Source organism: Siphateles boraxobius, unplaced genomic scaffold (genome assembly GCF_051911475.1).
Source record: "Siphateles boraxobius isolate OS27281-9 unplaced genomic scaffold, OSU_SipBor_1 19, whole genome shotgun sequence".
NCBI lineage: Eukaryota > Metazoa > Chordata > Actinopteri > Cypriniformes > Leuciscidae > Siphateles > Siphateles boraxobius.
This window is the reverse complement of record NW_027508799.1, coordinates 34,215,467-34,229,663: the sequence shown is the minus strand read 5'-3', so window position 1 is coordinate 34,229,663 and position 14,197 is coordinate 34,215,467. Positions and strand designations below refer to the sequence as shown.

The following is a 14,197-nucleotide window of genomic DNA, read 5'->3' as shown; positions in this document are numbered from 1 at the left end:
CATAATATTATCCAGGTGATGTGTTGGCATTAAGGAAACTGCACAAGTACAGCGATGCCTATAAGGAAAGAGACAGCAGAGGTTGGCTTCCGATGCACAGAGCGTCAGTCCAGCCAGATGCACATGTGTTGGACCTCGTCCTTCTGGGTGAGCAGACACAATGTGCCTGTGTTAAAGGGATAGTTCACCCTAAATGAAAATTACCCCATGATTTACTCACTCTCAAGCCATCCTAGTGTATATGACATTCTTCTTTCAGGCGAATACAATCGGAGTTATATTAAAGCTTTCAAGCTTATATTAAAACTTTCAAGCTTTATAATGGCAGTAAATGGCCGTTTCTGTTTTGAAGTCCATCAAAGAGCATCCATCCGTGATAAAAGTGTTCCACACTGCTCTGGCGGGTTAATAAAGGCCTTTTGAAGTAAAGCGATGCGTTCATGTAAGAAAAATATCCATATTTAAAACTTTATCGACTAAAATAACTAGCTTCCGGCATACTGCCGTACGCATCGATTTATGGCGAAAGAGTAACACTTGACCTTGGTCACAAAACACCGGTCACAAATTAAAAGTCTAAATCAAGAATTTTTAAAGAGAAATGTGGGACGAGCTTGAGTTTGTTGCCTAGACCTGTGTACAAAAGCCTGTCCTCGGAACTAAGTTATTTGTGGCACGGACTGATCACACAGGGACACACAGGAAGACAGTCTTGGAGAATGTTGATCTCTGCACGCATATCTATGTTTGTATAATGCGTTTAAGCCTCAATGTAAGTACATATACATATGTAAGTTTATTGTATGTATGTGATTGATGTCCTGCGATCATTCTGCGGTTAACATCGGCGAGTTTAGAGTGTCGTTGCGGCCGTTATTTGCCGCGAGAGAAATGCGCAAATCAGTATCAGCATCAGCAGTATTCTAAACTGCATAACCAATGTGTTCACATTAGTAATGTACCATTGTACAATTTATCATGGCTATTCGTGTTGATAAAGCTGGTATTACTGTTAAGGAGGCAGACTTGAATGTTAATCATTGTTATTGCATTTGTTGATTATAATGCCAGTGTGCAAATAATTCTCAGAATGTGATTGTAATTATATTTCTTTATTGTTCCTTTAGACCATTAATACAGACATCATTGACAAAGCATAACTGGTTCAGATGAACACCTAGAGACTGTTCAATAAATACATCTTTGTGAAGAATCTCTTCTCCGACTCCTGATTCTCTGACCGGAATCCCGTCCATATTTGACCGCCTCAATCAGCGTATTATCTGTTGTAGCGCCTCCGCTATATAAGTGGTCCTTCGAGCCGGAGTGAGAGCAAGACCGAATCAATATGGACAAGGCGGAAAGTGACCACTCAGCGAACTCAGCGGAGGCACCCACGCCCGCTGCACGTGACCCAGGGCCACAAGCATTCTCATTGCCAGTCCCTGACGTTTCATCATTGGCTTCCACTGCCGTGCCAGTACACTGTGTGTCATTACCGTCGAATGTGGCCCCTCAATCTTCAGTAGTGTTCACCATACCGACCTCCGCTGCGTACCACATGAGTAGCAGCATGCAGCGTGTGACCCAGCAGTCTGCTACGTTCACCCTACCTACATCGCGTTACAGGCTACCCCAGACAGCAACCACACCGATGGCAACATCTTCAGGTCTCTCGCATCTACCTGTCTTTAGCCACCCATCATCGGCAACGACATTTCATGCTCCTGGTTATGTTAACGCCTCTGTGCCTCTTCCTTCTGTGGCCTACTCACCTCAACCGAGTCAAGAGCTTCTGCTCGCATCAACCTATGGTATTCCACGACCCACGTTACCAGTTTTCGAGAGTGGTGCTGAAAGTGACATGGTTGGTTTAAGTTAGCATTGGACAATTTGTTGAGTAATCACCATCATATCAGTGAACAGTATAAATACCATGTACTCCTAAGTCATTTGGAACTTCCTAGTGCCCATCAGCTAGCTAAATCCTTCATGTATCATCCCCAGCCTTACACTGCTGCTCTGCAGGCACTTCAAGACAAGCATGGACAACCAAGACAGCTTGTTCAGTCTGAGTTGGGTGCCATCTTGCGCACCCCACCTCTTAAGTTGGGTGATGCTAATGCTTTCGACTTATTTGCATTGTTAGTACAGTCTTTAGTGGGTATGCTGAGAACTCTTGAAGGCCAGAATGGTTACGGGCTTTTGTGTGGCTCGCATGTAGACCGTCTCTTGAGTAAACTGCCACCAGCCTATCGTGACAGTTTTGTGGAGTACTGCTTAAGTCTGGGTATTCTCCAGACCGGTACTGACATAACATACACCTTACCTGATTTTGCCGACTGGCTCCAGATTAAGTCCCAAGCGAAACGAATCTCTAGCAGAGCAGCGGCTATGTTCCAGAGTGAAACTCCAAAGCCCCTTGGTAGAGCTAGAGGAGTACTTTATCCAAGAGGACAGCCAAGGCCAGTTCTCCTAACACGTGAGAGTGTTACTAAGACTCCTGAGTCGACAGCCCTTAAGTCCAGTTCCAAGCCCAAGCCATACTGTCCCCATTGTGACAACAGGGATCACTACCTCAACTCCTGTGAGGCATTCAAGAAGTTGACTACCTCTCAGATTGTGTCTTGGATTAAAGATTGTAAACAATGTTGGAGATGTGGACGGTCCCATGCCGTAGAGTCTTGCAACCTTAAACGTCCATGTAGAATCTGTAAAGAGCTACATCTTACAGTTCTTCACGATTCCATCCAAGACACTGCCAGTGCTGTCCTTACCATCAGCCTCCCATCGACACGGGTTTACTTGGACAGACCGAACCGTACACCCAGAGTCATGCTGAAGGTTGTCAAGGTCCTCCTTCACAATGAACACCGCACAATGGAGGCACATGCTGTCCTTGACGATGGTTCAGAGAGAACACTCGTGCTGTTCCCAGTAGTGCAGGAGCTCAAACTTACCTGTACCCCAGAGTTACTTAATTTACAGACTATTCAGCAATATCACACAGAACTTGTAGGTTCGTCCGTGTCATTCGAGGTATCCTCTGTCACCAAACCCAATCAGAGGTTCACTATCCCTAATGCCTTCACTGCGACTGTGTTGAGTCTTGCGGAACATAATTATCCAGTGGCTGCGCTTCAACGAGCTTACCGTCATCTGAGAGATCTTCCTCTTCCCCCTGTTGACAGATTCAAGCCACTACTCCTCATTGGTTCTGACATGCCGCACCTCTTAATGCCGATACAGCCTGCATGCAGAGGACCAGATGGAGGTCCAATAGCCATCAGAACACAGCGGGGATGGTCTCTTCAGGGTCCCATGAGCCCCAAGCAGCCATCACGATATTATCAGCAGTGCCTTCATATCATCACCACTCCGATTCAGGATGATCTGATTCGGCATGTTGAACGTCTCTGGCAAGTCGACATCTTCCCATACAATGAGAAGATGGTTACCAGATCCAAGCAAGACAAAGACGCTCTCGCTATCCTGCAGAATGCCACAGCCAGTGTGAATGTAGGTGGCGTTCAACATTATTCCACACCATTGCTCCGACGCATGCCCATGACCACATTCCATACAGACAAGGGTGCTGTTCTTCCTAGTCTTCGAAGTACCGAGCGCAGATTAGCGCGAGATCCTGAATTAGCAAACGCCTACTGCAATGAAATCCGCAAGTTGGAATCTGCTGGATATGTAGCCAAGATAACAGCAGAAGCAGCAAACAATACCTCGGAGTCCTGGTTCATTCCACACCATTTAGTACAACACAATGGTAAGAACAGGATCGTCTTTAACTGTTCATTCCAATATCAGGGTCAGTCCTTGGACAGCCAGTAGCTTCCTGGTCCATTGCTGGGACCCTCTTTGTTAGGAGTGCTCCTGGGGGTTCCGACAACACACAGTAGCCGTGAGTGGGGATATAAAAGCTATGTTCCATCAGGTACGCTTGTTGCCCAGGGACAAGCCTGTGTTGCGGTTTCTTTGGAGGGACATGTGCAGAGACCAGGAACCTGAGATATACGAATGGCAGGTACTTCCGTTCGGAACTACATGCAGCCCGTGTTGCGCCATTTACGACCTCCAGCACAGCGCCCGGGACCACCAGAACGACCAGGTCAATCTGGTTAACATAGTTGAGAATTCATTCTATGTTGATAACTGCCTGCACAGCACTTCAAACTCTGACGAAGCTAAGGAGGTAGTTGATGGACTTCGTCAATTACTGTCTGAGGGAGGTTTTGACCTGAAACAGTGGCCCTGTAACGTACCTACTGTCATCGAACATCTTCCGGCCGAAGCCCGGTCTGCTAACAGTGAAATGTGGTTGACAAAAGCCAGTACCGACCTACAAGAACCAATTGTCTCAGTGATACTCTGGGCTATAAGTTGCGATCATCCGAGGACCTCGAACCTACCATGAGAAATGTGTATAAGACTTTGGCCAGTCAGTATGACCCGTTGGGTTATATAATCCCATTCACCACCAGGGCCAAGGTTCTCATCCAAGACCTCTGGAAGCAGAATTTGTGCTGGGATGATCCAATAACACCTCTACCACTAAGAGAGAAGTGGTTAACATGGATTCAAGAGATCCCTAATCTCCTCCAGCTGCAATTTCCTAGACCTTATGCCCCTGCCTGTGCTGATTACCCTAGTGCCATGCGGGAACTCCACATATTCTGTGACGCATCAGAAAGAGCCTACGGCTCAGTGGCCTATATGCGTACTTCTGATGAAAAGGGCCATGTCCATGTTGCCTTTGTTCTGGCCAGATCCCGAGTGGCTCCCAGAAAATGCCTCTCCATGCCCCGTTTGGAACTGAGCGCAGCCCTGACGGGCGCCCAGTTGGCTAAAGTGATCCAGACTGAGTTGCCTCATACTCTCCAAACAGTCACTCTCTGGTCTGACTCAACCACTGTGCTGAGCTGGCTCACCTCTGAGTCCTGTCGCTACAAGGTATTTGTAGGGACACGCATAGCGGAAATCCAGACCCTCACAGACACAGCTGACTGGCGGTACATTGATTCAGTTCACAACCCTGCTGACCATATCACAAGAGGCCTGACACTGATAGCCCAGATATCAGGACCCCACCAGTGGAGTTCAGGACCCGACTTCCTACTTCAACATTCTGACCAGTGGCCATCTACACCCGTCATTACAGTAGAATCGGAGATCAGTGAGTTGCAGAAAACGGCATTCATCGGCAATGTCAAAGTCGCCAATCCATTAACAGTAGACTCCGATCAATTTCACACATGGCTAGAGTTGATTGAGGCCACTGTCAGGTCCTTACACGGGGCGGCCGCTGCAGACAGTGACTCTTCACTGCAAGCTGATGACTATATTGAAGCAGAGAAACTTATCCTGGCCCAAGCTCAAAAGGAATCATTCCCACTAGAAGTCCAAGCTTTGAAGACTGGAAGGCCGATTCCATCTACCAGTCGTTTGGCATCCCTTGAACCCGAGTAGGATAAAGAGACAGGTCTTATCAGAGTAGGGGGGCGGTTACGTAGAGCTAGTGATCTTGACCTTGATAAGATTCACCCTATATTACTAGACCCTGTTCCTTCTACTACGAAGCTGCTAATCAAAGAGACGGACTGCCGACTTCTACATCCTGGTTCTGAAAGGGTGCTAGCAGAATTGCATCGCCAGTATTGGATACTTCGGGGCAGGGAAGCTGTCCGTAAGCATCAACGAAAATGCCAAGATTGTCAGTTTCGGAGAGCCAAGCCAGAAGTCCCTCAAATGACTGATCTACCCCCCTGCAGGGTGCAACTTCACCAACCGCCGTTCTATTGCACTGGAGTGGATTGTTTCGGTCCTCTTTCAGTCAAGATTGGTCGTCGCCATGAAAAAAGATGGGGTATTCTTTATAAGTGCATGACAACCAGATGTGTGCATCTAGATCTGTTGGAGCACCTCGACACGGATGCATTCTTGCTCTCTCTGCGTCGTTTTATAGCAAGACGAGGTAAGCCCATGGAATTGCTCTGCGACAACGGTACCAACTTTGTAGGAGGAGACCGAGAACTACGTGACACATTTGATGCCATGGGCCCCAAGCTTCAAGAGCTGCTTGCTCCACAGCAGATCAGATTCCACCACATTCCACCCAATGCTCCTCATTTTGGAGGAACAAAGTTCAATCTGTAAAGACTGCACTACGGGTCACTGCGTGAGCAAACGGTGGCAGAGCCAGTGCTTCGGACGTTGTTAGTGGAGGTTGAGGGTATCCTAAATGCCAAACCTCTTGGCTATGTATCTTCCGACGTAGCGGACGTGAACCCAGTGACTCCCAACCTACTACTTATGGGCCGTCGGGATGCCTCACTGCCTCAGGTTCTTTTCCACTCTACCAACCTGCTCGGTAGATGCAGATGGAGACATAGCCAGGTGTTGGCAGATCATTTTTGGACTGCCTTCATCCGAGACTACCTCCCAGGTTTACAGGATCGGCAGAAGTGGAGAAAGGATGGAAAGGAGCTAACGGTGGGCGAAGTGGTTCTCATTGTAGACTCCCAACTTCCCCGTGCGCTCTGGCCCGTGGGCATAGTGACGGAGACATTGGCTGGAACTGATGGGAAAGTTCGCACTGCTCGTGTCGGAGTTAATTGGAAATCCTACACTCGCCCAGTAGTTAGGTTGGTTCCGCTTCCTCCCTTTGAGGAAGATCCTTAGATACTGTAGACAGACTTTCTCTGTGTTTACAATTATCCTGTCAGATAATTGGGGGTGGCTGTGTACGAAAGCCTGTCCTCGGAACTAAGTTGTTTGTGGCACGGACTGATTACACAGGGACACACAGGAAGACAGTCTTGGAGAATGTTGATCACTGCACGCATATCTATGTTTGTATAATGCGTTTAAGCCTCAATGTAAGTACATATACATATGTATGTTTATTGTATGTATGTGATTGATGTCCTGCGATCGTTCTGCGGTTAACATCGGCGAGTTTAGAGTGTCGTAGCGGCCGTTATTTGCCGCGAGAGAAATGCGCTAATCAGTATTAGCATCGGCAGTATTCTAAACTGCATAACCAATGTGTTTACATTAGTAATGTACCATTGTACAATTTATCATGGCTATTCGTGTTGATAAAGCTGGTATTACTGTTAAGGAGGCAGACTTGAATGTTAATCATTGTTATTGCATTTGTTGATTATAATGCCAGTGTGTAAATAATTCTCAGAATGTGATTGTAATTATATTTCTTTATTGTTCCTTTAGACCATTAATACAGACATCATTGACAAAACATAACTGGTTCAGATGAACACCCAGAGACTGTTCAATAAATACATCTTTGTGAAGAATCTCTTCTCCGACTCCTGATTCTCTGACCGGAATCCCGTCCATATTTGACCGCCTCAATCAGCGTATTATCTGTTGTAGCACCTCTGCTATACCCTGTTTGTTTGAATCGTGAGAAGCGTCAAAGCTTACACTACTCCTACATCATACATGCATCAAGTGTTACTTTTTTGGCGTACTTTTTTGTTACTTTTATCAACTTGCGTAGGCCGTCTGCTAGTTATTTTAGTCGATAAAGGTTTAAATATGGATATTTTACTTACACGAACGCATCGCTTCACTTCAGAAGGCCTTTATTAACCCCCCAGAGCAGTGTGGAGGACTTTTATCATGATTGGATGCACTTTGATGGACTTCAAAAAATATATGGCCATTCACTGCCATTATAAAGCTTGGAAGAGCCAGGACATTTTTTTATTATAACTCCGATTGTATTCGTCTTAAAGAAGAAGAATGTCATATACACCTAGGATGACTTGAAGGTGAGTAAATCACGGGGTAAATAAAATTTTTGGGTGAACTATCCCTTAAAAGTACAAACAATTATTGTGATAAGCTAATAAAGCAGTGGTACCTATTATTTATACGTGTCCTGGACAGCCTCCTATGAGCTGAGCATGGAGGAGCTGACGGCCGATGGAGAAACCGCTCTGACTCTGGCTTCTCAAGCGGGACGTGTGGAGAACGTGAAGGTTCTTCTCCAACACGGAGCATCTCCACACAACATGAACAGCAAAAATGAGACTCCACTTCTCCTGGGTAACAACAAAATAACACAAAAGAGACATCAAATAAGTCTTGCTCTCTAACAAGCAATTAAGCAGATATAATTTTAGACTACATTAATTAAAAATCAATTTCACTTTAACAAGTGAAGAAATGAAAGAATTTTAAATTTCACCCCAAATCCAAACAACAGCAAAATTGGCATTAACAAAATAGTTTTTTTTTCAGGATCTTTACTATTTTTTGCATTGTAAACATTATTTTCATGACAAATAATCCCCTTTTCTTAAATGTAATGCGATTTCCCAATGTAATAAAGTGATTTATCCATCTATCAATCTAGTATCTATCTATCTAACTATTATCTGTCTGTTTGTCTGTCTGTCTGTCTAGTAGACTACTGAGAATTGAGATAAATGTTTATCTCGAAAATAATGTCACTGCAAAAAAAGTTCCTTAATCATTAAATATAATGGAACTTTATAACATATCAATAATATGATAAGATACACTAGTCTTCACATTAGTCACACTGGCTTGTGCAAGAAGGTGTACTGTGGATTTGTGCAAGAATATTGAAAACGTGTCATAACGTGGCTGTTCCTGCTTATGTATTAGTTACTGCTTATGGATCATAATCCCAAGTTTCACTTTGCAGCCGTAAGGTCAAACTCTTATGAGATGATTCATGCACTCATAACGGGAGGTGCCTTCGTGGAGCAGGTGTGTTTGAAGAAGTGGACGGTTATGCATGAGGCAGCGAAGGTGGGCGGCGAGGACGTCCTGATGCTGTTGCTGAGACACGGGGGGAAGGTGATGGGACGGGACGGGCACGGGGTCACACCACTGGGCATCGCTGCAGAGTACGGGCATCCCCAAATACTGGCAATCCTGATCGAACATGGTGAGTCTGATCACGAATCAACTCTACATCCGTCCCTGAAGTGGTAGGCTTACTAAAATGATAAAGAGCATTAATTAATTAGACTTAAAGTTGACTTACAGCTGATTCAACAAGTTAATCATCATCCAGTGAATTATCATTTCATTGGTGTGCAAACCAATCAATATTGTTGCCTCACTTAGTAAATTAGTTTAAGTAATAGCTAAAAAAATCTGTAAAATTTGGTTCACTATATTGTAGATATTCAATGCATGAGTGAACTGTCCGAATGAATCTTTTTCCAAAATGAATCACTCTCGTTTAGTTCAAAAGAGTGATTCATTCACAAATCAGGTATAGCTAATTCTGGTTCCAAACAGCAGACAGAAAACATACATGACATGATTGCTGAAAATATTATTTTATCAGTAATATTTTAGTAAAAAGGGTTTCACAATGTATAAAACAGTGGGTTACACTTTATTTTACAGTACGTGTACTTACAGTAGTTATATTGTAGTTACATCAGAATGTACTGGTAATATAAGGTTAGATTAAGATGTAGGTTCAGGGTTAGTACCTAATTATGACCAAGTTATTATAAATGATATAATAAGTACATGTACACGTGGAACAGGACTGTAATATAAAGTGCAGTTACACTTTATTTTACAGTGTCCTTGTTACATATACTTACCATAGTAATAACAGTAAATTATGCATAATTATATACAACTAACCCTTTAACCAAATCCTAATCCTAACCTATAAGTACATGTTTTTAATTAATATTACTCAGTACTTAAATATATAATTACACTGTAACAATGACACCTTAAAATAAAGTGTAACCTAAAGTGCTACCTAGTTAAACAATATGTTTTTTGCAGTGATAATATCTCTTATCATGCAGACTGAGACAATAATAAGGCATTTGCAGATTGATTCCCACTAAAATGAATGCCTTTGCTTTCTCCTCCAGGGGGCGACGCCACCGCACAAGCTTCAAACGGAGACAGTGTGTTATATGACGCTGCAGGCTCTGGGAACCTGGACTGCATTAATCTGCTCTTACAACACGGTGCCAGTCCTAATGTAGCCAGTCTTTGCTCTCAACTGCCAATTCACCGTGCAGCCTATGAAGGGCACTACCTGTGAGAGCATGTCGAATCAATCTCACAAACTTCCACATGTCTGCCATGATAAAAACATTGTTTGTGTGCGTGTGTCTCCAGGGTTTGAAATTAACTTTTTCACTCACCGGCCAATTTGGTTATTGGCCATTCAGAAGTTCTACTAGCCAAAAAGAAAAAAAAGAAAGAAAAAAGATATACACCAGATTAACTATGTCACAGCTTTATATATATATATTTTTTTTTTTTCAATACAATTTGGATTTCATACATTCATTTCTTATTCAAACAAAATCATCCAGCCATCCCCTCCCTCCCTCTTTCATCCTCATCACCAAAAAAATGTGTTTTAGGTGGACAGATCAATACAGTACAAAGAACATAAAAAAAATGTAGGATGTTGGAAAATAACATTGTCTGTTAACCAAATGCTTTTTAATCTTCGCTATTGCTTCATTGCAAATGAACAAACACACTGTTATTTGTGACGTATGTTCAAGTAAGCCAGACATGCACAGATTCTGCGCAATACTCTGCATTTAATATATCAGGATGACCCAAGAGTTGAGTATTTGCGCTAAATCTGCACAGATTTGGCTGACGCAAACCTTCCCAGCAAAGTGAATAACATTATAAAGTAACACACCAAATTGGCTAGTGATTTGACAGCGTTACCCGCAGTTGGCGTGTGTTAATTTTCAACCCTGTGTGTCTCTTTAAACTGACAGGGCTTTGAGGACCTTCATTCCCATCACCACTAACAGGGCCATTCGTCTGTCTGGCATGAGTCCGGTTCATTCGGCAGCGGACGGAGGCCACGCTGACTGTCTCGAGCTGCTCATCGAAAAAGACTTTGACGTCAACTCAATCTTAGGCTGCCATATTTCAGAAAACTACGGTGACATGAGGAAAACCCCTCTGTACTTCGCCATCAGTAATGGAGACGTCACCTGCACTGAGATGCTTCTGAAAGCAGGAGCCAAACCGGACCTGGACCCTCTGCGAAGCCTCCTGGTGGCGGTCAGAGCTGGGAAACACGAGTTGGTGCGACTCCTTCTCGCTTACGGAGCGAATGTCAACTGCGTCTTCTCTGTCGTCAGTGACACTGTATTTCCCACGGCCCTACAATACTGCCTCAAAGATGAAATGATGCTGCGTCTGCTCCTCAACAATGGTTACAATGCAGAAAGCTGCTTTGAGTGTCATCATGACAGCCCTGTAATGACATACACATGGAGAGAGTTTCACAGCCAGTCATACCAAATCAAGAGGGTAACAAACAAAGTGACCGTAAGCATCATATTTGGGGGCTAGAAAGCAATGGAGTGGATTCACTAAACAATTGCACCACTTATGCATGCTTCAAAACCTGCGTCTTATTCACTAACCACCTGAAAACCAGCGTATCAAAACGCTACCTGTGCTGGAAAAGGCATTGAAAAAAAAACCCCTCATATCTGCGTAAATTAGGTTTATTATGGAATGCATTGCTGGAATAAATTTTCCGCTGTTACTTAAAAGAAAAAATGATGCATTTTATTTTGATCAATGCAAAAATAGGTAGCAATTAATTCTTAGGGTGTGTTTACACTTGTTTCATTTAAATAAGTGTGAATGCTGCCATTGAACTCTGGTGCACCAAACAAGCGGACCGAGACCGCACCACTTCCAAATGAACTCTGGTGCGGTTTGACTGAAATATGAACGCAAGACGGACCAAACACATGTAAACGAACCAAAAACAGGACATGATGTCACAAGATGCGACCCTAAATAGAGGGCCTAAGTCCCTCCCCTTCTGGGGGACCACGGGACCTTATTTCGGAAAAATATTGTATGGTAGTCAATGGCGAGAGACAACAAATATTTGGATCCCGTTTGAATTGTGCCCTGAATTACACATATGATGTTTGTCACATATGATACATTTTAAAGTCAAGAAAGTTGCAGTTTGATGTAAAACTGTTGAGGTATAAGACTGAAAATACATAATTACAAAGACTACAAGCCCAAAAGGCGCGCATGTGACGTCATACCTTTTCTCTCAATGAATGAAGCTAACTTTACTGAAGCTAACGTCTGTCATGTTTTCTATAGTCTAACGTTATAATCGTAACGTTACGCTGTCATGCCTGTGTGTTTTGTACCAGACTGCACACACATGAGCTTTGTGACTTACATAGTGCGAGACGAGAGATATAGTTCATTGAGCGATTTTCACATAAAACTAAATGTTACTCTTCTGTTTTATGACAAACTGCGACTTTCTTGACTTTCATGATTATCTTTTAAATTGACAAACATCATATGTGTAATTCAGGGCACAGATCAGACGGAATAAAAAGATAAGTTGTCTCTTGCCATTGACTACCATACATATTTTTTCCGAAATTAGTTCCCATGAGCCGGAAGCAGATGGGAGGGACTTAGGCTCTCTATAGAAAAGAATGTACAAGCAAACATGTTTTTCCTCGTCATAGTCGTGATGTCTCCCATCACAGTTCAGTACAGGCAAATGAACCGAAATAAGTGTGAACACACACTTAGTGAAGTCATATCAAGAGCATTCGGAACAAAGTGACCGTAAACATCAATTTTGGGGGTCTAGAAACCAATGGTCTGGATTCACTAAACAATAGCGCTACTTCAGTGCATGTGCATTATTGCATCTTATTGTGAACACTGTAACAATGCAGCAAGAGGTTGCAATTCACCCTGAGTGAATTCCCCTAAATATTCAATTTCTGTATTTACATCTGCCCTAATTATGCACTCTGTCCTGTGTTTTCAAGTTTTGCGAGTTCATTAGCGTGTCGTGGATGGCTCACTTGGCTGGGAAGGTCGTGCAAACACTCCTGGATTACGTGAATCACGTGCACATCTGCTCTAAACTGCAATGCATTCTGGAGAAACAGGAGGAGTGGCCCAACATCTGTGACTTCCTCAGTAAGACACTTCTGTTCACCATTCATGTCGTTCCAAACCTGTATGAAACAAAAGATAAATATTTCTTAATATCTGTTTGGTGCTAGGGAACCCACAGCCTCTGAAACACCAGGCCAGGTTGGTTATCAGGAGACATATGACACTGAGAAGACTGAATGACCCAGAGTTCATGAGCACCGTTACTTTCCCCCCGAGACTGAAGAACTTCCTGCTCTACAAAGAATATGATTTCTATGGGCGAATGGATGAACACTAGATATATATCTATATGCATTTATTACAATTTGTTTGTTTCAAAACAATATCATTGTGATTGTATCATGCTCACAAAAGACGAGAGCATGTGCAGGTCAAATTTCAACCTGAAACCATAATAATAAATAAATAAAGTAATAAAAATGTGTTTGATTTTTCATTAAAATGTTTTTTTTTTAATGGTAATACTCCTAATTATAGGCATAATTTATTTTATGCAAACATGCACCTTTGTTTTTGATTTTCGAGTGAAATCTTGACCTGGACATGATTTACTCTAAACAGTCAGCATAGAGTAAATATGTGCTATGTTAAATACATCACTTACTCTGGAAACACGTTTGACGGTAAATGACATTGGATTTACCTCTAAATTGCTACCACATGCTAAAAATTGCATTATTTTTCTTAAACCATAAGAATTTGGCATACATTTCAAATTTCATCAACATTCATACTGGCCCTAATCCAAAAACACTGAGGATTTCACGGAAGCTGTTGTTGCTAGAGATCCTTGTTATCGTAGCAACAACATTCCTGCACTGTCAACGCCAGTCGGCGGCTCCAGAGATGCAGCAGGCATGGTGTTCATGCCATAAACACAGATCTAGCCTTTCGATGATGTTCAGATCCTATGGGACAACAAACAGCTTATATGAGCGCTCACACTCAGTCCAAATCTGATCATTACACGCACACAGGGCTTATGGCCTTCAACATCCATTCAAATCAATGCACAATGTCACTTTGCATCGTTAATATGGGAATTTGTTTTTTTCTGTTTTAAGCTTAAGGAAGAGTATGCCTTTATGCATATATTTATTATGTTAATGTAACTTAATATTCTACTTTATTCCATACTATCCACTTTCTGCTGTATTGTTGAAATTTCTCACTTGTGAGACAAATAAAGGCTGATCTAATCTAA

At 42.9% G+C, this 14,197-nt stretch overlaps 1 protein-coding gene across 2 annotated transcripts in view; it reads left to right on the top strand.

Annotated features, from left to right (window-relative positions):
* Positions 1-14,197, top strand: part of asb15b (ankyrin repeat and SOCS box containing 15b) — an 18,412-nt gene extending 4,215 nt beyond the window's left edge. For both annotated transcript variants that reach the window (XM_077235206.1, XM_077235205.1), the window contains 7 exons: positions 16-147; positions 7,927-8,085; positions 8,711-8,956; positions 9,918-10,089; positions 10,797-11,358; positions 12,861-13,014; positions 13,101-14,197. In XM_077235206.1, coding sequence (XP_077091321.1) covers positions 16-147; positions 7,927-8,085; positions 8,711-8,956; positions 9,918-10,089; positions 10,797-11,358; positions 12,861-13,014; positions 13,101-13,270 — 1,595 coding nt within the window. In that variant the 3' untranslated portion in view covers positions 13,271-14,197. The remainder of the gene's footprint in view (positions 1-15; positions 148-7,926; positions 8,086-8,710; positions 8,957-9,917; positions 10,090-10,796; positions 11,359-12,860; positions 13,015-13,100) is intronic.